Consider the following 26120-nt stretch of genomic DNA (forward strand, 5'->3'; position numbering starts at 1 on the left):
TCATTCAGGCAGACACTTGGATGGGCTGTATTCAAACACACCCACAGGAGCAATAATTCCCTCTCTTCAGCTGTTATGCTTCAGTCTGCTGTTTTTAGTAATTTACTTTTCTCATGATTCTGACCAGAGCACACCTCCCTCACCCTGTTCATTCATCCTTTTCTCTTTTATTTGTACCCACGTACTAGGGGCTGATTGTACAGTGTGTGTGAAGGGATTTTATGGGGAAAAGGATGACTATGATTGCAAATAGGCTCCTGACTGTAGCTTTTCCATGACTTGTGTATGGGCACATTCAGAAATGCACAAAATAAGTTGGCTTCTGAAAATAATTCATTATCCCGGTAACAAAATGTTTTCTTCCTGTGGAGAAAGCAAAGAGCTTGAAGGAAAGATGCAAGGTGGCTTAGTTGAAGCAAGGACATGTATTCTGCTAAGACTGAGGGACACAGAGCTTACCTAATATTTGTGACTTGTGTAGATAAACTACTGGTCCAGAAAATATTACACTGTGGTTGTATGCCTTTGCCAACCAGTGCGGTTGCAATCCGGGATACTGTTTTTTCCAGAATCATATGAGGTCACCTTGACCTTGACCTTTGACCACTGAAATCTTTAAAAAAATTATTTGTAAAAATTGGGAAGCCCCAGTGACCTCGACCCAAAATCGAATCAATTCATTTTTGATTCCAAGTCAATGTTTGTGCAAAATGTTGAAGAATTCCATCAAGGTGTTCTTAAGATACCACTTTCATAAGGGAAAAAAAGTATATTCACGAGGTCACAGTGACCTTGACCTTTGACCTTTGATCACTCTATTCTATTCAGTTATTCATTTTGTCCTTATGATTGTTTGAGCCAGATGTAAAAATATTCCCTCCAGAAGTTCTTGAGATAATGCGTTCACAAGAATGAGATGGATTCAGACGGACGAACAGATAACCAGCAAACAAAATGCCTGCAGCCCACTGGCGGCTGCCTGTGTGGAAGCATAAAATAGTAGTAAAAGGGAATATGATCAATAGAATATTGTACATAGAGCAGAAGAATTAAAGGCAAAAGCCTTGCTGCTGGATGGAAATGTTGGTACAGGATGAAATGAAGGGAATTTCAAAGATGGGTGACAGGTGAGAAAACAGTGGGAGCTAAAGAGACAGAAACAGAGTGGGAGTGAGAGAGCGAGAGAGCGAGAGAGCGAATGAGAAAGAGAGAAAGAGGGCTGTGCTGCACCGCGCTCTCTCAGTTCCCTGAAGCTGCGCTGTCGGTGAGGGAACTGCCCTGCTGAGAAAAAACAAGAAGAGAGGTAAAAAGAGTAGAGAATTGAAATACTGGATATAGAGCGAGGAAGACGGAGGGAGAGAGGGGAGAACGAAGAAAAGGGGAGGAAACTGGGGCACAAGCACATTAGTGACTCGAGTTAACATTAGCAGCCATGAAACGAGAGGAAGCGTGAGGAACGAGGCGCAAGGTGCGGAAAAGAAGTAGTGTTAAGATGAGAAAATGCTGATTGTGGACGACTGATGGTGCACCCTGCAGAGACCTGAGACTCCCCCCTTACTTCCTTCGTTACCTACTGCCTTCTGTCTCCCTATCTGTTCTCTGACCCTGTCTCCTCCTCCTTCACCCTTCTCTCCCCTCTCTCTCTCGCTCTCTCTGTCTCTCTCTCACACACACACACACACTACTTCTCTCTCTCTCTCCTCTCACAGTCAGACCAGGGAGAGCGAAGCGCCTTGGTCGCATCTCCCCGTCGTCTCTCTTTTTCATTCCTCTGCACTCTCTCCATCCACCACCTCTGATTGTGAAAGAAAAACTCTCCGAGCTCGTTACCAGAGGCAGGACACAGGAGCAGGGGGGTAGACCGGTGGGGGGAATACATTCTTTGCGATCCCTCAAAAGAACTGAGGAGTCTTTGTTCTTCTCTGGCTTTTGATGGTTGACCGGCTTTGCTGCTTTTCTTCTACACGGAAGGTCTTGAAATGGAAGAGGTGATGTGAGAACAACAACACAGAGCAAAAGCCTTAACCATTAAATTTTTCTTCACATATCAAAGTGATGCACTGAAGTGAGGAACCGAAGACTTAATTCATCTCCCAGCAAGAACTTCTAAAGGACGCAACGTTTAATCGACAGATTTCAAAAACCACCCACACTGAGACTTTTCCAGGCTGTTTCCGCTCTCCTTCAGTTCCCCGACTTTACTTTTCCAAAGCTCCTGCTCCGCCGCCTTGAAGCTCAGCCATGCAGGTGTCTATCGCTTGCACAGACCACAACCTGAAACGGGGCAATGGGGACCACAGCAAGCAGAGCGCCACCAGCCCCAACGTGGTCAACCAAGCCCGGGCCAAGTTCCGCACCGTGGCCATCATCGCCCGCAGCTTCGGCTCCTTTACACCGCGCCACATCTCGCTCAAGGAGTCTACAGGGAAACACACAGGCATGAAATACAGGTGTGTGTGTGTGTGTGCGTGTGTGTGCGCATGCTGGGTTTAGGGACTAAGGGAGAAGATTCTTGAAAAACAAGCTGATGTTTGGATGTTTCATCTGTCTTGTATTTCTTATCTTTCTTTTTTTCACTCTTTGAATCTCCCTTTTGCTCTTTTGCTCTTTCGTTCTTTCATTTGCTCTTTTGCTCTTTTGCTCTTTGCTCTTTGCTCTTTGCTCTGTCACTCTTTTGCTCTTTATTTATTTTTTTCAGCTCTTTCTTTCTTTCACTCTTTTGCTCCACTTGTTCTTTAACCACTTTAGGATTAATAAAAAAATGCAGAATTCAGTGATCGATGATCAATCAATACAAATTTACTTTATGTAAGTAGTTATGTCCAATGTAGGTTAATTACTTTATTAAATTATTTTACACACAGGATTGATCTCATTATCTCAACAATGAGCAACCTTTACTAAGAGAATTTGTTACCCAGTGTTTAAAAAAATCTTGAATATGATAACAGCTTTAAATGTAGTTGACAACTGATCCCCTCACTGAGGGCCAGAACGCTTCTTCTTTCTTTCTTTAAAATCCCCTGTAATGCCTGTTGATGGTTGCATATTGTGTAATTTCATAAAGCCGTTCTTGCCAGCACCAGCTGAAGCACCTTCTGCCAAGCCGGCAATGTGTTTTCAACCCGCTATCACTACACATTTTACTTTTGATCCTCAGAATTATACAGAAGCTGCTCGTTCAAACGGGATGTGACAAAGCAAACCTGTCAGGATTTAAGGATAAATGCTGCGGTTACCTGCTGAGAGTTTACTGATGCTTTCGTGCTCATCTCTTCCGTCTCCTCTCCCTGTCTTCTTCTCTCTTTCTCCTCAGTTTTCATATTCTCTTCTATTCAAATGCAATGAATGGAAATGGACTCGTCTTTACTTCTGCTTATCTCCCACACACCTAAACACTTTTTTCTCCCCCTCTCTCTTCTCTCTGCCTCTCTGAGGTTTGGTGAGACAGCTCTGCAGTGTGGGCAGAATGTCTGAGTCGGATTTGACCTCAGCAGGGCTGCTGCTCAGCTGACTTTTGTGTTCGACTCTGTATAGCCTCGAGCTGTGAATCTTATATAAAATACGGTGGCATTATGTTTTTTTTCCAGGCTGTGCAAATCCATGTTAAATCCGGCTGGGGTCTGTGTTCAGTGTGTGTGTATGAAGACAAAATTTCCGTGTGCATAGAACAGAGAGAGGTAGCGCTAACCATTCAGCAGGATCTTAATATTCTATTAAATAAAACCACTTCAAAAACTCTGCTCAGTATAAAAGCAGAGATACGAAATCCGACCTCAATCTGGCAGCAGTTTTGCTGCTGCAGCTAAATTTTGGCTTGTTCCTGAACTCTTTCTTTTGGCATCAGCCGCTATACTGCACATGAACATTCTGCACACCTCTTTGATTAAATGAGGGTACTTTTCATAGTCTATGGATCGATAAAATAGATTAATGACGCAAAATTGTTCTTGGGTGATTTTCAAAGATTTGGGACTTTTTAATTGGATGAAAGGCCTAGTCTCTAAAGCAGCAATTTAGGCAAATGGATTTTTTTGAAACTGAAAGAGTTAACTCTGCTTCTGCATGTGCTGTGTGTACTGTGCAATAAATGAAAATATGTTCTTGATGACTAACTGTTAAGCAATAAGAGAAGCTAAATATCAACACAGTGTAGATGTCTCCTACAAAGGATCTGCCATCTTTGGCATGGACTAATATCTCATTGCTCAATATTAGTAAAAAACAGTGAACTGCTCCTTAAGTTACATATTGTTTGAACTCTGAGGCGGTCTAGACAATATGTAACGTAAGTGGGCTGTGATGTGTATTGACCAGTAATGAGAGCTGTAAGCAGCTTGTGGCATGGTGCCACATTGGAAATACTGATGAGCGTAAGTGCCGTTGCTATTTAAACAACATGGATCCTGGAAAGAATAATGTGAAGCTACTTACGTTTGTAATGAGCTCAGTAGAGCTAGAGCATCCCCAAAGGTATAGGTTCCGAAACTTATGTGTTGTGTTTGTGATAAAGGAACACACATCTGAAAGGACTAAATTAACTGAAAATTGATGGATTTGTGTCTCTACTAGTGCAATGCCTGTCTGTGTATATGTGCCTGAGCTACTTCAGAATAATTCCTTGTCATAAGTGAGTCCTCTTCAACAGTTCTACAGTATAAGCTAAGACCCTAGATCACAACTTTCAAATTAAAGGCTCGGGAATTCAGTTCTATTTAGAATTGCGGCAGCAAAATTAATGTTGTGCACCTAAGTTGATGCACTTCGCTCTCAATGCACATGTCAAGGTCTCAACCTTCTAAGTAAAGTGCCTTGAGATAAAGTATATTATGATTTGGTGCTATACAAATAAAATGTCATTTAATTGAAGCCAATTGGTTCTTGAGGTGTGCATTCCACATACCCACAGACAGACCTTTTTGAAGTTAGTATGTGGATATATTGATGAGCTTCTGCCAATAGTGCTAAAATGTATTGATGTGTCAGCATTGATGGGAGGAAATGATCAGGACATTGGCATCATGACAGTTTGTGTAGATCAGCACGTCACGATTGTGACAGATGACAGACGTGTGTCTGTAACTGAGAAACCTCCTGACACCTCCTGACGGGGTGCAATGGTTCAGAGTTCTGATTGACTGACAGTGGTTCTGACCATACTATGATGCTAGTGACCTGTCTCTTTAAGCAAACCTCAGACAATTAAGTGGAAGTTGTGGAAAGCAACATGGAAATTGTAAAGACGAAGGTGGAGAGTATTTCCCCTGGTTCTAAGGCTTACATGTTTTAGTTTGTGAATTCCTAAACGCTCTTGAGATGAGAAGTAACATGGCAGAAGACCGATAAATAAAATCATGTCACGTCAAAGCTGAGCATAATAAAATTGCTGAGATGTGTGGTAGCTCAGGCTTGTGGGAATGTTTGCCGCTCCGAGCTTTGTCTGGACAAAGACTCCTCAGCTTCACAGCAACAAATCAAGAGTGGAAATCTAGCTCGGGGAATACAAATCATTTAGACTAAACCAGTAAGAGAGAATGAAACATATTTCACTGTTAGGTCAATTATGATATTAACAGATGGTGTGACGAGTTGTGGTCTGAGTGAACAGGGTTTACTGCACCATTAATGCCATTGTATACTGGGGCATATACTGGGGTTAATCCTACAAGAAGCTGCACACTTAAATTGTGGTGATTAGTGTCAGTTGTGTTCGTGGATTATAGATTGTAATACATTTCATGAAATTGTTGATCTGTTTTCCATGGTTTTATTCCGTGGATCTATTTTATGATTGATTAACTAATTAGATCCCTTTTTGGGAAAATGCATCAAAGAGGCTGAGGAGTATTGTATCCGTAATAATGAAAACTTGTACCCACACGCAGGCATACACACTAACTCCAAGCTATACATGTTCTCCTATGGAATGGCAGAACGACCATATGCCAGTGCAGTCTTTCTGTCCGTTTGTCATTAAAAGTTCAGTATGCAGCCAGTGACTGATGAAAATAACTTCTGACAATAGACGAGGACGAGCTAGAGTTTCTGCTCACTGTTCCTCAGGAACAACGGGAAGAAGGACGGAGAGAGGAGAGATGGAAACATAAAGACAGACAAATGAAGGGAAATGATACGTGTGTGTGTGTGTGTGTGTTAATCCATCAGTGCTGCATTGTCTTCTGCTGACAGTAATTATTTGGGAAGGACTATGAGGGACAGGATACACTTTCTCTGCCCCCCCCCCCCCCCTCTCTCTCCCTCTCTCCCCCCTCCCATATCTAAGATGGTTCTCCTTATCTTTGAGATGCAACGTGATATTTGGATTTAAAAGTCCAGCTTGTTTTTCCCTGTATTTCCAGAAACAATCCTCATGCTGGTGCTTAATGGCTGAAAGTTGATTATGGTACTTAAGACACTCTGGTTATTCATATGAAACTTTGATGCCCTGCTCTTCAAGTTAAAGCAAAATTATATAACTGAGTCTTCAGTTTTATACTTGGCTTATTAATTGATGAACTGGTGTTATATGTTGTTTACTGGTGCCCTGTGTCGACTTGTGTATACATTATTCAAACTTTAATACATTCTGATGGCAGTAGAGCACTAGGGTGGAGAGCTGGAGTTTATGCATTTGTATAAGCATCGCAGCTCATTGGATCCAGTTATAAAATATTGGATTATGGTGGATTTACGGACACATCGGTGTAGCAGAAACAAGATGTTTACTGGGCATTGCATTAAGAATCCAACTGTCACATTGATGCTCTGCAGTGAGAACTCATTCAAATGATAACGATTTCCTTACAGACCCCGTAAATAACATTTGCATCAGTCAATCAGTCACATGGGGAGGGGTTGATTTAGATTGCTATTCTGAAAGGATTCTAACCCCTCGCTGTGGTGCGACTCTGCTGTGTGCAGTTGTATAGATTGAGCCACCAGGGTTTCTGCTTGCTCCCTGCATCCCCTTCCCTGCCTCAGTGAATGTGGTGATAAGGAGCTTTGAATCGGCCCGAGTCCGTAGCTTGGCAGCACTTGAAATAAAGGAACCATTTTTTCAGTGGGCATAGATGTTTTTTAAGCATGCCTTCTGTATTGAGTGAGAGAGTGAGAGAGTGAGAAAGTGAGAGAGAGAGAGAGAGAGAGCGCCAAAAAGAGGAGAGGAGGAGCAGGAGGTCGGTATAATTGATAGAGGGAGGCATCAGGAGGTATGAGCTTGACTTAATATCCGATCTATTAATAAGTCAGTGAGTGTGTATGGGAATAACCCCCCACAGAAGTGTGTGTGAAGCATTAAATTGCTGTATAGTATGATGGGCTTCACTATCAGTCACCCTCACTGAGACTCTGACTTCTATCTCTGGGACACAACAAGCAGCAGAATTGATGTTTCGTCCTTGGGAGCCTCTGTTCCTCCAGCTTCTGTATCTCAGTGGAATCTTTATTCACCATGTCTTTCTTTCATCTGACTTTCTGTAAAACAGTATGGGTGTTCTGATGGTTTACTTTCCATATTCTAAGAAGATACAGAGTCTGTATAGCTCTATATTTTAAATCCTTTGTTTATAAGCTTGCAGTCTCTCTCTTCCTTTCTTTGTTGGTGCATTGCAGTGTTTCTTGGTGATGGCCATCACCTTTGAAAGGAATGTATATGGTAGGTATATGTATGTATAATGTATTTATGTAGCACATTTCTAGTCTTATCAACCCCTCAAAACACTTTACAATTCAAGTTTCATTCATCTTTTCACACACACATTCATACAGCACCTCTATACGCAACACTTTTTTAAAACAGCCGTCAGGGATCTAGCCCAAGTTAACGAAAGGGAGGAGTTGGATCTCTCTCTGTCGTCATGATTTCTTTGATTTTAAGTGGAGACTAATGGTTATAAAATATACATGCATAGGAAATCACAAGTTGTTGAAACTGTTTTATTAGAATAAAAAATTCATATTACGAAGCTGGCTGATCTTAAATGAGATGTCGGCTGTTTATGGAGCTTATGAAAGCTCTGCCACCTGATTGGATTATGATTGCACTGATGTGACTTAGTGTGTGACAGAGGTTTGCAAGGGTTAAACCTGTAAAAGCAGAGGCTGTTAGAAGAGAGAGCTGGAGTTATTCCATGCAAACACCACATCTCATCTGAACCAATGTTGACAGAACATGCTGTGAGAAAGTGCACACATGATTTAATTCAGGCTTATCTTCACATTACTGATGTATAAGTACATATGCAGCAAATGTGCATTTTCACACATGTACTCAAAGATATACTTGTATTTCTCCTACTTTAATTATAGTTCTCACTATCTCACAACCTACTCTCATAGGCAGGAGAGTCAAAAGCTGTCATATTTAATAAACTTCATGAATTGTGGTTAACATATCAGTAAAAATACTTAAAAACATTAATTCTGTTAATGTTTCATCTACATGTATTATAAGTCTGGACACACACAAATTTAAACTGAGACCTGACTGGTTGTTTGGAGGTATAAACATGTATGAAAGCCAACTGACAGCTAACTGAAGAGAGAGAAAGAGAGTGAGAGAGACAGGCAGCAGATGTGGGAGGTGTTTAATGTCTTACAGCTGCAGTCAAGGTTGGGAACTAGTGACTCTGAGACACATCAACCGATGAAAATACAGTTAAAGCCAAATATAGACCTTCTGACTCACTGTGGTTACCAAATACAAATACCTTATTTTTTATGTCCCATTATCTCTTTTTAATACTCAGAACAATCTTCCAATTTAAAACCTGTGGCGTACTTCCTGGTGACATTTGAGTATCCGTTGCTGTAAAAGAAACAACAAAGGGTTAGTGAAGAAGCTGTCGCATGAGTCAACTCACACATGTATCATTTGTTAGGAGAGGGTTGGTGTAAGCTCAGCTGCAACCTGCTGAGAGTTTACACTGCACAGTGGTGTGAAAGGCCAGATTAGGAACCACTGTAAAATGTGTTGGTGTGTGGTGCTATTTTAGAGAGGAGGTGCCAATGTATCCAGTGTTTGAGAATGAGAAAGATCTAAATGTTAGATTGACTTTTATCATCAAGTATTGTTGGAATAATTTGCAAATACTGAAACCACGAGTCCTTATTTCATAGCAGGATGGTATTACTCCAAAATACCACCACACTACATTTTCTAAAAGGCCCTATTACCAATGCATCATCTCTGCTTGTTGCTATGGTAATCATGTCCTTGGTGGTTTCACTTTTAAAATAAAATACACACACAGACACACAAAAAGTTACTTACTGTGTATTTAGCTACTTTTGGTAACAATAGTTAGTTTGGTCGGTGCACATACAAAATTGTTTGGCCGGGTTAAGGAAAAGATCGTTGTGTGATGTAAGTTAGTTCCTCGAGATTAGAGGACTGGAATCGTCATGGTTACAGTGTTAAACTTGGTTCATTGTGGATGAAACAAACATCATTGTCTGATTGTTTCACATTGGAAACCAACTGTGGTCTCCTCATCACTCCTAGCGATGGAGGGAAGATTAAAGGAGCATAAGAAAGAACAAGGGAGAGAAAGAAGAGCGTTTGTCAAATCTCAGAATGGTTATACTGGTAAATCCCTACAGGGATTATATTAAACTGTGTGGCAAATAACAAACAGCGATTGTCGCTGATCATCTGTCAGTTTGTCAGTGAAATGTAGCTGTGCCCTTGGGTATACTGAAAGACACTGATAGCATTATTAATTATGGTGGCAGGTCCATAGCTCTGAGTTCAGACCCCTGTCTTGAGTGTGACAGCATGTGCATAACTGAATAATATATCTGACTCAGTTTGTGGCAGCGGACTCGGAAATTACAGTCGGCTTGTTTGCTGTAATTAAGACAGTCAGACTGCAGATGTCTCAGTACCACTGTCTCTTGTTTCCTCCAATTGTTGTAGTGGCTCCTCTCATTTGAGCCAAATAACACTGTTGAGTTTTCTCGGAAGACAGAGTTTAAGATAATGTGCATCTCCTCTTTTATTTTAATTATAGGAGGTTGAAAGATGACTTGTCAGATATTTTTTGCCAGCGACAGCCAGTGGATGGAGGCATTATGTTTTCAGGATGTCTGTTCATCCCAATCTTCTAAACATACCTCAATAAAACCTTCAGGGGAATTTCTTCAAATTTAATACACAAGTTTAATTTGGAAATAAGAATAAACTAATCGGATTTCAGATTTCAGATGGTCAAAGGTCAGGGTCCCTGTGGCCACACACAACATATTTGTTGCCTTGGGAACACGTTATTTCAGGAATCCCCACAGGGAATCCTTTCAAATTTGGTACACATGTTCACTCGGACTCCCAGACGAGGTTATTCGATTTAGATGGTCAAAGGTCAAGGTGACCTCGCAAGTTATGTTTTTGGTCTCTTATCAAGTCTACCGTAAAGTAATTTCATTTAATTTAAATTAGTTGTCACTTGGACTCAAAGATGAACTGATTGGATTTCATTGGTCATGGTTTGGTGGTTTAGTGCTTTCATTGGTTTATGGGTATTGAAAAAAAAGTATATAGACTCAAACTGCACTGGTTGGTCGAGGCACACAACCACCGGGCGTCAGTCTTAGTTGTGGCTCAGTTTTTTTTTGCTGTTATTACCTTAGCCACATTATTAGTTCTGGTGTTTAGCTGCGTTGTGCTCCTTTTATGTTTTTCTACTCACATGTTTCTGACTCTTTGCTTTTAATGTATTCAAAAAAGACATCCAGATTTGAGCTAGGTTAACTGGAGACTTTAAATTGTCCGTTGGTGTGAATGTGAGATGGTATGTCTGTTTGTCTCTGTATGTTGGTCATATGCTGGCGACCTGTCAAGGGTGGACTCCGCCTCTCGTCCAATGTCAGCTGGAATTGGCTCCCAGTGACCCTCAAAGGAAAAGTGGTGTAGATGATGCATCATTTTCTTAATAACTAGAGACACGTCATCATTAAAAGATCTAGATACTGTTTTATCATTAGATCTATAAGAATATTGTAAGATATTAAATTCAGTTTCATATTAACATAGAACTGGAAATGTTTGAGATGTGGATATCAGTATATATGTATTTACACATTATACATCCACATCCATATTAAAGATGTAAGAAGAACTGGAGTGACGGTAAACATTCATAAGTTATAACATTAATATCTTACAATCAAAGATAAGATATCAACAGAAGGAACAAGAAGGGATAACTGATGTTTCTACCACTGCTGCTCGTAAATCTAATACAGCCGGGTATTTTTTTATGTTGCAGTCTTTATGTGTGTTTTAATGGAAGAATTGACACGTTCATTTCTACCAAAGAGAACTGAGCGTAGCGTCTGTAGCTGTCTTTCTTCACTGCTCCCTCTTTCTTTTCTTTTCTCTTTGAACTCCATGAATCATGAATGGTAAGGAGTGTGAGACATCAAAGATGGTAACAACCTCTGAAGACGTGACTGCGTTGTAATTTTACACGACACACCCGAGCTTTCATCTTTGGCATAGTAACAGACATATTCAAACGGAGTGTGATGTTACCTTCTACTACTGATGTGTTTCTCTTCTCTTCTGCTCCACATCATTATTTAACCGGGTCGACGCTTTGCTGACATGATAATATTGGAATTACATTGAATTATAGTCAGAATGTGTTGGAGACAGGAAGGTAGCGTGACATGAAGAGGATGAGATAAGATGTCAGGGATTATTAATTGGTTTGTATTTCCACTGAAATTGAGTAAATCCTCAGCTTCATCAACAGGATACATATTGCTGTTTCTGCATATGTCTGCCTGTGAATATGTCTGTTTATGTGCAATATGCAATTTGTGCATATGAAAAAGGGCGTAATCAGTCCAATCGTCCTGTCTTCAGCTTGTGAAAGTGCCAATTTGTAATATGATGGACCTGTTTTTGAAAATGATCAGTGTGCTCTGAGGCTAACACACACACACACACACACACACACACACACGCACTTAATTACATAATTACATATTCAGCTGTATAATGACAGAACAGGTATGGCTCTAGCACTGTCTGTATCTCGGAGTGAATTCATATATTTAGTTGAGTAAACATCTGAGTGATGATCACAAGCAAAAGGAGCTTGGATTTGAATGGGGACATTTTTTCTATAATTCCGTTAATCAACAGTACTCTCTCCTTTATATAGTATGTTTTATAATGTTGTGGGGACGAGGGGCTTTGGATGACTGTATCCATATGAAGGACATGTAATTGACTGTCTCCATGGAGATGTGAATGAGAGCAAATGCTGCAATCAAGAGGCTCTGTTGTGTGGGGGCTTGTCTAATGTGTCTGTGTGTGTGTGTGTGTGTTTGACTCTGAGTTGGTGCCCGTGGATTTCTTTTTTTTTTTTGGTGCAAAATATGATTCTACAGTGTGGAAATAAAATAATGTCCAAGTACGGGGATACTTTACAGTTTAATGTTTTAAACTCCTACACAAATACAGGTACGCTCATAGACACACGTCAGAAACTAAATATAAGACATTTCTGCGTTTTACACTCTACAGCAGTCTGAAATGTAGAACTGTCAGTCACGAACATACTCGTGCATACGTATGTGCATTTTTTTTTTCATGACGCACTTCTCTTCCTGCATCTGTCCATTCCTCCATCATCACCATCAACATCTCCCACTCTGCATGTTATAGCGTGCATCTATGTGTTTAACGTTGCCCTTTGAGAAAACATGCAATCTACATCTGCTTACATCTGCATGATCACACTGTAGTGAATAACCCCCTTCCTCTCTCCTGCTCCTGTTCTTCCTGTGTAATTAGCACCATTGCATCGTTTCCATTCTTCTTTCCTTTCCTGATGTCCATGGCTGTCAGCACGGGTTAATCTGTGTGTGTGTTCTAACGTGTGGAGGAGGTTTATGAGCATCATGCACAATTGCATTATTTTTGTTAGAGCCCTGTATATTTTAAAGATTTCCCCCTCCCTGGACGATATAGAGGAGGGTATTTAGGAAACAAAGCAAGATGTCAGCAGAGTTAAACATTTTTAATGATGTTTTTTTGCCTGTGCAAAAAATACTTTTGGGCTCATTAGTTGTTTTTCAGCCAGCGCAGTACCCATCAGCTTATTAAGCTTATTCTGTACTTTTTAACTGAAGCATAATTCATCACATTTACTCCCAGAGACTCTAATAATGATATCACATTAACACCTGGCAGACACAAACACGCATAGATCTGTACACGTTATCCTTATATATTGATGCCCACATCTCTGATAGGACAGTGTTCATGTTATTATACCCTATCACAGCCTCTGGGAAGCAGCAGGTGTGGTCACAATGGAAAAAGTTGAAATAATGAACTTCAGCCATTAGATAGTGAATAATTTTGGTAAAGTAACCAATAAAAATGAATACATTTGTGTTTAATGGAGCTGATGCATTTTGATTTCCCCACATTATGATGATGATGTGCCACATAATGAAATTAATCCCTTTTATTAAAAAGTTAAATGATGACAGCAGCTTATTACAGCGAGTGAAACTAAGACAAAGGTAATAAATAACTCTTCTTAAACGGTCAGCACATGTGTGAAAGTAAAGCATTCGATTTTTTCTCGAGAAGCTGGTTGGTCCAAGCCAAGAGGCAAGCCACCCTGATGTCACCCATTGGTTTGTGAGCTGTTGTTTTGAAGCCTCAAGTTTATTTTGGCCAGTGCCATCATGGACATTTTCAGACATAAGGTTTACTTTCACATATGAAGAATAAAGCAATAGAATTGGGTTCAGACATGTTCCCAACAGGAAAATGTCCAAAACATTTAGTCGAGGGGTGGCGCCTGGGTAGAACATACAGGAGGCAGGAGATGACATATAGATTGTTCTGCAGAAATCACATGGGTGACGTAGACACTGCACGCCCACCTACACAACAAAAAGTACTCTGACAATCACATGGCATCCATGCCCAAAAGCACCTACTTTGCTTTATTGTGTTGGAACCATAATTCATAAATTAACAACATGATGTTTCGAAGAAGACTTAAAACAATAGCTGTTGAGGCCATAAACTCCATATAAAATTGTTTATATAATTTCCCCATAGACTTATATAGAAGTTTCCATTTTGACATCAGTGAAGTATCCCTCTGCTGGTCTTATCAGAGAATACAGTTTTCAAGGATTCTGCATTGGTTTCACTCCCGGACATTGAGTCTATATCCATTTTTATGTACAGACTATGGTCCAGAGATTTTGGGACATATTTTCAAAATAAAGAGCTAAAGAGTAAAAAAAAAGATTACAAGAACCATGTAGCATTATTATGTGATGCAAAAAATAAAAAAATTTAAATGCAGAGTTTCATATAGTACCGGGCTGGTGCAGTGTGGTGCATGGCTAACTGAGTGGTGATGTCTTGTTGTGAATTATGCAACATGAAGTGATCAAACAAGGTTTTTCTGTGTGGTCAGAGTCTGCATGAACTAGTTTACAGACCATATGGTAGGCTGTCAAAAGATACAGCACATGGAGATACCGACTGTTTCTCCAAGTGATGTTCAGATGCATTAATGCAGATTTGAGATAAGTGTTCAACAGTTGCTCAGAAAGGTGGATGTTTACTGCCTCAAGCTACTGTTTTGATTCTGTGCTACTGTATGCTGCCTCTGAATTTGTAATGACCAACTATACCACTATTACACATGCAGAAAGCATGCGGACGTACTGTCCTGATTGCACGCCGTTTTCCAATGAGCCCAGGCTTATCTGTCAGTGCAGGGGCTATGCATGTTCCTCGTGCATGCAATGGAAAAGTTTTGTTTGGATTGCTTAACCAGTAAATGTATTCCAAATCCACTTGTTGTACAACAAAAGGTCATGCTTTCACAACTCATTTAAGATTTGCTTGGTTCTATTAACCTTTATTTAGGTTGGAATTGAATCAAAGTGGCAAAGTCAGTTGTTGATCCCTGAAGGGATTTAGTTGTCACACATCGAGGGCTGAATTTAGCCTGCTTTTATGCAGCTACAGTCTAAATGTCAGACAGTCACTATCTTCTATGCACTCCGTATTAGTAATAAAACAATCTGACCTGCATAATACAATCAAAACATCGTCAAAACATATCCTATGTTTTCTCTGAGTTTAGGGTAAACACCACAAGGAAACATCCAGCCATCCATTATCTATACTGCTCGTCCTCTTAGGGACACAGGGGGAGCTGGAGCCAATCCCAGCTGACATGGGGCAAGAGGCTAGGTACATTCTGGGCTGCAATTAACTGGTCTCTGGCCTATTGCAGGGATGACATACTGTATATTTTCATATATAGGCTCTGGAAAATGCCTGGAGAAACTGACTCAGACATTAACATTTTCTTCACATAGCTCCTTGAGATCACTTAAGGAGCACATTCAGATTTGGTGTGAAAGCAACATCAGAGACCAAAAGCCATTCAGTTTCAAATTCACACCTTAGGACAATTTAAAGAATCCAATTAACCTAACCACCATTCTACATGTCTTTGGACTGTGTGCGGAAGCCAGGGTACCTGGAGAGCAGGGGGGACATGAAAACTCCACAGATAAAGACCTGGACCAAACCAGAATTTCAAATGAGAACCTTCTTTCTGTGAGCTAACCTTCACAATAAATATGAGAGAATAAATATCTGGGGTTTTCCAAAGAAAAACTTAAATAATATTTCCATTTTATATAAAGCAACAATGCACGATGCAAAAAAGGCTGCATCTGATTTTACCTTAATTAAAAAAAACAAATTGAAACAAGCTTTATGTCTTTAACATCTCAGTAATCACCTCTGATTTGTGGAGCCTTAGCTTGCCCCTGACAGAAACATTTCCACAATCCCTTAATATGATTATTTAAAAACTATCTTAAAAAAAAAAGGTAGCTTGTTCTATCTTTCGTTTATCTAGTATCATATAAAACAATGCAGTAGTAACAACCATAAAACTACCTGAAAATGTTCTTTAAATGAGTACATTTTATTCTGTCTTTTCAATCACTTGTGAATGTGTTTTTGTCACTTGTTTGTAGTGCTGGAGGAGGGTGTGTATGCTTTGAGAAAGAGGTGTTTGTGTTTATATACGTCCATTCAAATAATAGTGCTTGTATTTCCGATTGTACTAAGTTCCTGATGCACACCGGAGGATTTTCAACTCTTGACTGGGAGGCCACATATTTAGTGAAGGATTTAAATTGGCCTTTGTGCTGTTCACTCCGTCCTGTTTTGTGCTAATTGCTTTCTTTTCTTTTCTTTTTCTTTTTCCACTGTTGTATGTATAGCATCCTTAACCCTAACCCTAACCCATAAAAGGTGCTTTATAAATTCAACCTATTGTTATTATTAATCGTCAGAACACACACTAGACGATTTGGCCAGAATGTAACAGACTTGGAATCTCACATGACTTGATAAGAAAAAACGGGAACCCCAACCACGATAATCGCAAGGGTGTCTAATATCAGTTTATCCTTTGGTGTGCGCCAGAGTTTGTGTGTTTGAGCCTATGAATATAAGTCTTTACCCTGACGTGTGTGTATTTGATGTGTTCCGTTGTTTGTCCAACTTGTTCCAGTTTAGTCAATGTAAGGCCCCTAATATCAAAGTTTACAAGACTGAATATATTTTCCTTTAAGACTGCTTGTCAGTGCTTCTCTGGTACTCTTTAATGAGATTATTATTTAATGAAAAGGCACACTTTATTTATATTCCTTTTTGTGTGGGGGATTGTGAGTCACACAGCAAAAATTTGATATAAGAAAGCCATGCTTGCCCCAAGATGCAGCAATTTGTTGGCCCAGGTATAAAAATAACCACTTATGCTGTAAGGGCACAATAGCTATTCTCTCCTCTTAGTTTATTGCAGGTTTGAATGAGAGCAGACTTGCGTGACAACCTGCACTTGCTGTAAAATGAGCACCTCAGTCATTTTCCCATGCAAACAACTACTATTTGATTTAACATGATTGTGCCAACAGCAGCAAAAGACCATGAACTGTATGGTTTATTGAGCACGTTGTTCGCTGCCATTTCTTCCTGCAGCTAGAAGGAGATGGATGTCGACAGTGTTTATCCAGCAGAACATCAGTAGATGAAATGAAGGTGAATGAACACCCGAGAATGTAAGTTATGGCAATAAGTGCAGTCAAGTTGACCATGCTCAGCCTCATGCTCAGTTAGAATGAGTACAGTGCAATGAGAGAATGTAACTTCCAGCACAGTGCAGCTGAATCAGGGCTTTTAGGACCAAAAAACAACCATACAACAGAAAAGACTGGAAAAAAGTCATTTTAGGGTTGGGAGGTCATGCTTTTATGGGTTTAGGTCCTAAACATCAGGAGTGCAATAAGTGCCTTAGTTTACAAAGTGTTTACAAACTCAGATTTGAGTTTTAAAATACCCCATGGAAATAAAGGTCCTCATTATCATCATTACTGAACGTTAAATAGTCTTTAAACTCAACATTTCAACGGCATCTTTTCAACTATTGAATGTTAATCGCTCAATGCAATATTCCTCGCGGACTCTCTTCTATTCTTGTATTGACATCTAAGTCTGAATAATAATATAATGACAGTGACCCGGTAGATGAAAGTAATGCTTTCGCGTAAATAATTAAACATAAGCCTTGTATTATTGTCAGATAGTCACTGGATCAGCATTGTATCCCTGCTATTGGCTGCGTGTATCAGGCCACTTGGTCTATGGGGGTTATGTCAGGCTACAATTGTTCTCAGTCCCAGAATATAATTGATATGGATCCACATAGAAAGTGGTAAACAGGCTACATCCCTATAATGCATTTCTAACAGCTTTGTGATATTTAATGTATAATTTGCATTCAAATGTGACCACAGCTCTCAGTCTGATGACATTTGTGAACGTATTTACTTTAATTGAATGAAACTGTAACTGTTATGTTTAATTTTTCATTTCTATTCATGCTCCCATGCTAATAAAACGTACTCACTGTACAGTAAGATACTTGAACTAATAACTACAGCAAATCAAAGCAAGCACACATTTAAAAGATTTAACTTTGAAAGCATTTACAGTAACTTACACATACAGTTTTGTGGTGTTAAATTATCCTAAAAAAAGTTGCAATTTAAATCCTCCACTTTGATTTAGTGTAAACCCAGTTCTCGAAAATGAAAGTGTGGGAACGTGAACATTGAAAGACTATAACAATAGTTAACATTGGTGTGCCTGCATGGAGTTTATTTAGTCTCAAAATTCAAATTCCATCAGTATGGTTTTGCGCTGGTGAACTTTGAGACTAAATAAAAGCCAATTGCTTATTTATGGGTGAACATGGCTGTGTGTGTTAGTCATTTCTTCACCTCAGCAGATGTCTTGTACCATCCCACAAAGCCATTCTCTTGGCAGAAGTGCTCCATCCTTATTCTGTAATCAGTGAGCACGGACACAGACTCATTAATAATTTCACACTTGTGTTTCATATCTATTGATCTCCTTTATTGATTGAAGTCTCCGTTAATGATCCATCAGGAATAGTTGATGGTGCTGCTGATAGACAGAAACATGAACAGCATCACAAGAGTCTTTCTCTCTCCGTAGCCTGTGTATTATAGCTTTTGACACTCTGCCTTGCTCGAAAGAGTCTTGGTCATTGAGGGAAGTGAGATTGAAGTGGGACTCCTTCCATCTCTGGTCTTTCTGTGACAAGAACAACTTAGACACAGTGACTCTCGGTTGGCTGATGTCTCCATTTGTCCACCTCCTTCTGCCCGTGGCCAGAAGGAGGCCACGGGCAGATGTTAATGTGCAGCAGTAAGTCTCAGCACCAGGAAACAGACCTTGAGTGTTCATCTACAACAGCAGAGAAGCTGCTCAGGTGGCAGCAGTATAAGACAGATATCAGACAGAAAATTCAGCTGAGATTTATTTCACAGCCATTTGTCTGGCACGCTTTCCCTTCTCTCTTCTCCTAATTTGTAAATATCAATAATGCACAAGGCACAGGGACTGAGCTCTGCTTTTTATTTATCTAATATCCCCCGCTAGGAGTTTTTGAAAATGAGAACTTAAAGGAGAGGTAATACAGTCATATTGAAGTTCATTATTTTAAATTGGGTTATTACTTGAAAAGGTTTACATGCTCTAATTTAAAAAAAAACACATCACTGTCCATCGCTGCAGCTCCTTTTCTCGTTCTGAAACACTAGATTTAAGGGATCTCACTAGCTGATCGTTGTGCATTATGCAAATGTGTGGCATTGTGATGTTACTGTATGTGGCATCAGGATTCCCATGAGTATGGGCCGGCCAACTGACGAGGCGTTTCTTTGTTTTCTGTGGAGGAGAGGATCTCCCGAGGGCTTTTAACTCTGCAGACCTTTTTTTTTTTTTTAGGGATGGAGGAATATGTCTCCATTAATTCAATTTGAATGTGTCTTATTGTGGGAGTGCATTTGTTTGATTGTGAGAATCTACAGAATCATACCTGAAAACTAATCTTTGAAAAGACCCTTGTGTTTCCTCGTTTACATATTTTATCACAGTATGAGAGTTTGTTAGTATGTTAATTCCTCATTTGGTTGCAGAGAAGTCGCACTAATCCCTGTTAACTAGAGATTGTTGCTGAGGCCTCTAATAGAAAATGTTGCTAGTGGCATCCTTAATTTTAATTCATAGTGAATCTGCTGTGCCTGTAATTTTTAAAAGCCTATAACAACCTACTTTAGCTCAGCCAACAAATAAGAGCTTAACACTAATTTGGCCCGACATGTGAAGTAATACCACATTACGTTTGTTATCATCCAGCAGGTTTTCTGACCAGCTGCTCGTGGAAGTGCAAGTGCAGATCAGCACATTTTTCCATCCAGGCTGAGAGCTTTATCCCTTCCAAGAGATTCTCTGGAGTTATACACATGAAAAAATTACATTACAGAACCTTCCCCTGTAAAATGAGTCGAGGCGGAATGGGGATATAAATCCTAACTACAAATTGCAAGCTCAGGAAATCAATAGTGCTTGAGTCCACACAGATATGTGCGTAATGTGCAGTGTGCACACATCCATTTATAGTGCATTTTATACAAGTCAAAACTCAGGGCATCCCTCTACACACAAACACATTGGGTGTCTGTGTATTTGTTCCTTCCGAGATAGCGTCTCTTTATATAAAATCCCATTCCAGGTCGTTTTATATTTATGCCCCTTGTTCCAGGGACTGATGGGTATAAGCCAGACTCACTGTCATCGCAAGCATAATACGCTTCTTACGAACGATACAAGCTGAAAACTCAAGATGCCTCCAAGCTTCAATTTACCCTGACCATTGAACTGTGGACATTTTATTTTCAACCATCTGCGCTGTCGACAACCATTATGGTTTTGATTTGTCTGCCTGTCCCGTTCTTGTGAGCACGATATCTCAAGAACACCTTGAGAGAATTTCTTAAGATTTGGTACAAATGTTCACTTTGGACTGAAGGATGAACAGGTTCGATTTTGGTGGAAAAGTCCAAGATCTTTGTGACCTCACAAAAACTTGTATTGCTCATGAACACAGTATCTTAAGAACTCCTTGAGATTATCCTTTGGAATTTTGCAGAAATGTTAACTTGGACTTAAAGATAAACTGATTTGTTCTGAAAGGGTCAAAGGTCAAGTCACAGTCATCTCGCAAACATGTCGCTGGCCTCTTTAACATGAAATCTCAATTCTTGAGAATTTCTTCACATTTCACCAGTTGTCATTTGTAGATGAACTGATTTGATTTCAGGCGTTAAAGTTTAAAGGTCACTGTGAGTGTGAGCTCATGTGAGTCTGGGGAAACTGAACCTCCTTTCTTTCTACCATCCTTCCTTCCCATACCCCTTTAATGGAGTGGGGCCAATTCAACAGCAGTATTCTTCATCTGCGTGCATGTGTGCATGTGTGCTTGCGTGCGTGAGTCTCGGCGGTGTGTAGTCTTTGCTGAAACACATCTCGGATCTTCTAGGAATCTTGTTTGTTTTCTTTGGCCTCCAGACTCTGAGTCATCAAGATGCACAGTCGACGATGGAAATGCTCTACTTCACCATAAAGAACTCAGTTTTTTCTCTGTTTGTTTTCTCTTGAATAGAGACCACCAGACAATGTTGTCTGTCTGAAACAGATTTGTTTACAAAATGTACCCATGAGCCTCCAGCTGGTGTCTGGTTACAAGTTTAGAGGAAAAATTATGAATCTTTCCTTCCACTATCCTCAAGTGTCTTTTCTGAACCTCCTAACAAAACCAGCAGGGAAACAATTTCTTCCACCACTTCTCACTACCGCCAAGTCAGCATTTATAGTTTATCCTTAGTTTGCGCTTGAAGTTGCTGAAGATTCCCACAACAACAGCATCTCTTTGCAAACCTCCTGTGTTTGGCAGTTGTTTGAGAAGCCTTGGATTCTGATCAGCACCACCATGATTGAAATCTCGTTTCTACAATAGCTGCAGCAAAAGAAAAAAACTTAAAGTAGCAGGAGTGCCTGTGACAGAACAACCTGACTGACTGTTAAAAGGGATTCAGTGGTATTATGGAACTTAGTCTGTGGAATCGCTTGACCTTTCTCAGATCATAGACTCCCGTCAGACGTGGTTTCAACATCCACCCTGAGTGGTCAAGACGTCAGCCCTAAGTACAGATCTGGACCACCTACTCAGCTGATTTCCTCTGACCCCCTAAAGTTTCACAGTGAACCAATCATTTTCCCACACTTCTCAGTACCTATACGTTAATTTGTCCATGACCCCTCCTCATCATTGATCATCAAATAAAGATTAATACTTTTCTTAAATTGGTGAAATCCTTCTTCACAACACAGCTGCATGGGATTCATTCAGTCAGTCTCTGCCTCTTCTCTGTCTCTCACTCGCTTGCTTGAGGTGACACACACACATAGAGTGACATTGGTCAAATCTGCAAACTCAGACTGGGTAACAACAACATCATTCCTTGCAAACAGTGATGACTTAGGTGATTTTATCCATATGAAGTCCGATCACAGTGATCACAGGAGACAGGTGTGAACAGATGAACACTGTCTATTTGTAATTGGAACTCTCAGGATGGATGTTTAGGCCAGGTCCATAGTTACACAGTTTTGGAAACCTTGTTTGACTCTGTAGTTGAACAGCAAAACCACTTGACAACTTAAAGATCAGAGGGTTTCTGCAGAATGAGTAATTTCTAAAGATGTGAGGATCTTGAGCCACACACAGCCACTCTTAAGTCACTGCAGGCGCACACAGGGCTCTGCCTGGTCGTGTCCTTCTATACTGTTCACACAATTACTGGTGCCTGCTGATGTATACACACACACAGTAGTGTGTGTGTGAACTCTCACAAACACGTTGAAATCCACTCAGCCTCTCATCAGTGCATTCTCCTTCATGACTGAATGTACAACAGGAAACAAAATGTACGTTAGTCAACACATGTACAGCTTGTGTCTGTGAGCGTGAAAACTAGTTACGGTTCATTTAGATTTTCTCTAAATCAAATGACATTTGCTTCAGGAGAAAAATCTAAATGTACTTTATATGTATGTTTTTAATAACAAGTGGGGACCATCAGGGCTGCATTGCTGTTCTAACTGAGCTGAAAGGATGGCTTCATAATGATCCATTATGGCTCCCGCTGGTACGTTTATACTGTGGGGGTAGAGTTACAGCACACTGCAGGTGCTTTGTTATTTCCCTATATGGAGGGATGAATTCATTCCTCATGTCAGGTTAGGTTTTGTTCCATTATAGCTCATGGCTGTCAATCTATTTTGGCCAAGAGAAAAGCTGAATCACACAGGCTCTCCTCTTCTAAAAACAACCCCTTGCAGCAGCCATAGATCTAGTTTATCGTTGGAGAAGCTCAGGCAGCCTTAGAAATTATGACAAAGTTATGTGTTGGTCATCGTAGTTTATAGCGTGACAAACTCCACACTAAAGGAGAAAGGTTGTCTGGGATGGATGGGTGAACAAAACGCAAGACCGGCACAGAAAAGTGATCACTCTTGTGCTACTTTAATCTACTTTAGCTGTGGCTCAGGAGGTAAAGCGGTCGTCCCTCTGCTCATCCAGTCTGCATGCTGAACCCTAAATTGGACCTGACAGCTGTGCTGACAGTGTGTGAAAGAAAAACATATAGAGGAGCAGTTTGAATGAGTGTGTGAACTGGTGAATGTGACTCGTACTGTAAATCGCTTGATATAAATTAATTAATGAACTACCAAATATTTGTTGGAAGGATGCTCTATGAGTCAGGAAAGAATGTTTGTGTTAATCTGGATCAGGGGGGCAATTTCACTTTCTTTGACATAGTGAGATCAGGTCTTTTTGTGTGTGTTTATTTTAGTCTCTAAGGGGATAATTCATGGAACTTGTTGGAAAAAATCTGGCATGTTGTAGGGACTAATATCTATTAGTCTGTGAAATGTTGGTGCAGCTTGATTGAATTAATAGGTGCTGTGGGGCCTTGGTGGAGGTAGAATCAGTAAAGTCAAATACACACAAATTAATCTATGGATTTCCAACCGGAGACATTACAGCTGGCTATTTAAAGGCTTCAGGTTTAAGAGAGGTGAAATGCACATATTTACACGGGGACAGTATATTTAAATACAATACTACAGTCTATACCTGTGTGGGTGGGTGAAGCATTAGTGGGAGGTTAAGATAAAGGCATTTGAGCATGAGTGTCACACTGTATTCTCTGTCTTTCTATTTCTGTCACAAGGTTTATTGTTTCAGGCTGATAGCAGGAGGTGTACAGCTCTTCTATTTTCCTACACAAATCTTTTTATGATTGTTTTAAAACACAGGTGTGACTCAACACATACTGCAAACTATAGACATTCATTATAGTACATTATGGATACAAAAACACTCAAATACAAATCATACACATGCTCAGAGGCAGCACCACAAATCTTAATCCCCATTATTACTGCTCTGGTCACAGTATTGCAGCTGTAACTGGGAAGGTCTCAAAAGACGGATTGGCTGGAAGTTTGCTTCTTACTGGTACGATTGGTGGTGTTATCTCGCCTCGCTTGCTATGTGACAGCTTTTATATTACTCCCATGCAGGCGGCTGCATTACTCTGCCTGGATGTATGCTGTGAGAGCTGCCCCCTCACTCCTTCACACACACCCCCACCCTCCGACTCAGCGCTCAGATTTTGATGCATGAAATAGCCCCACTGCTGAGATTGCTTCTTAGTTCATAGAAACAGCTTTGTTCATAAGGATGCACAGGTACACAACTGCACACAGGCACAGTGTGCAAGAAGGTGCAAATGCATGTACAGCTCAGCCTGTGCTCCTATTAAATACACAAATGTATTCATGTGTTTATGTATGCATGCTTGCATAGACACATTCACTCCCACATAAACACACACACACACACACACGTTTGCTTCCTTTTCAAAAACAACTTGCTGATTGGTATATTATCATTCATTTGTTGTAAATGTATAATTTCTTTGGTGTAATTGGTGAAAGATGAAATGAGGGATGGTGCTCTGCAGCCTTCAGGATATTACAGCACAGAAGATACATTTTCGATGTTGGCTGTGTAGGTTGTTTGAAGATGATTGAAAAATTCCAAGCTCCCTGTCTTTTTCTTATAATCTTTGAAATAAAAATCTTAATTGTTTCCTTTTTGTGTTCATGCTCAAGGTTTTTCAATTCTCTGGCTAAATTACTGCAGGTCACTTTACCAGAAAACTGCATCCAGCATTACCCCATGCAAAACCACTAGTCAGTTCTAAACAAGCAGGATTAGAACAAACACTGCATTCGTTACATGAATAACAATAATCAAAGATCATTCAAGACAATAACATCAACCATTGCTCCCTTTTTTCTGCTCTTAAAGTGACAGGAAGAGTGGAAGTTTGATGAAATCTTTGTGTTATTTAGGGGAACATTAGTCCCTTCACAGTTTATCACTTTATAAGTGGTTTCACTCAGTGTTTTGTCTGTCTCTGTAGCTGACCGGCACGGACACATTTCATGACACGTCAAGATTCTCAACTCAGAGTTGAAATGATCACGTTGTTTACAGGTCTCTTCTCACATTATAAGACAAAACATGCAGACGAAAGGAGGGACTGTTTATGCTGTAAGTGCTGGGGTCAGATATTGTAGCCAATTAGTTAGCTCTGGAGACCAGAGATCAAAGCTTGTTTTGTAATTAATGGATTTCCTGGACATGACTTAATTCTAGCCAACATGGACCATTACAGTGTGACTAGAGGGGTCAATGTCAAGGAGAGCTGGAATTAGTTGAAAGACGATGGCGTGGGAACGAAATAAGAGAAGGAGGGGATGTGAATGAGAGAGATGCACCCATCGTTCAAAGTTTGTGTTCACAAAGTGGTGAATGGTTCACAAAGCTGCATGTTTTCAATTCTTATAGCTCAAAGTCAATACACTAACTAGGTGTTAGGGGAATATTACACTAGAAAAACGCTTTCAAATAGCAGTAATACATATTCGATTTTTAAACTGAAAACAATAGACACAACAGTATTATATTTCACTTTCATTAGACACACATTAAGTTTACATGAGTGAAATGTGCTCTAATGACTCTGCCTTGCTTTATTTGTTCACAGACATGTTACAAATGGAGACTGATATGAGGACAAAGACGTAAAACAAGACGCACAGAGCAAAGGTTGATCAATTTCAAACACACAATGATTTCTGTGTCACAGGGTCGATTTATATATGCAGGTAGAACTGAGAGCCACAGTTTAGTGCGGATACTTGTTAAACCGTGAGTAGAAGAGAAATTAACAGAAACAAAGAAACACTTAACAGAGTCAGAGATGACTGAAAGACAGTGACACACAGGAGAGATGAAATCGCTGGAAAAAGAGACAAACAGTGAGATGACCTTCAATGTTCCTGAATTGATGTTGCCACAGATAAACAGTGTGTTGCCAGAATTTGGGTGGCGACTGTAACCTACTTTATCTGGGGCTCAGGTGGCATCAGGCCTGCAGCCCTGCCTCCCCCATGCCCTGTCTCTGACACACACACACACACACACACACACACACACACACAGTATAAAATTATAAAACTAGGTGTCTCTTCGTGTGTG

At 40.1% G+C, this 26120-nt stretch overlaps 1 protein-coding gene across 1 annotated transcript in view; it reads left to right on the forward strand.

The window, feature by feature from the left end:
* The first annotated feature begins 1540 nt into the window (after positions 1 to 1540).
* Positions 1541 to 26120, forward strand: part of kcnab1a (potassium voltage-gated channel subfamily A regulatory beta subunit 1a) — a 66565-nt gene continuing 41985 nt past the window's right edge. Inside the window, exon 1 of the mRNA XM_062386039.1 lies at positions 1541 to 2450. Coding sequence (XP_062242023.1) covers positions 2242 to 2450 — 209 coding nt within the window. The 5' untranslated portion in view covers positions 1541 to 2241. The remainder of the gene's footprint in view (positions 2451 to 26120) is intronic.

This window comes from Platichthys flesus, chromosome 4 (genome assembly GCF_949316205.1).
Source record: "Platichthys flesus chromosome 4, fPlaFle2.1, whole genome shotgun sequence".
Classification (NCBI taxonomy): domain Eukaryota; kingdom Metazoa; phylum Chordata; class Actinopteri; order Pleuronectiformes; family Pleuronectidae; genus Platichthys; species Platichthys flesus.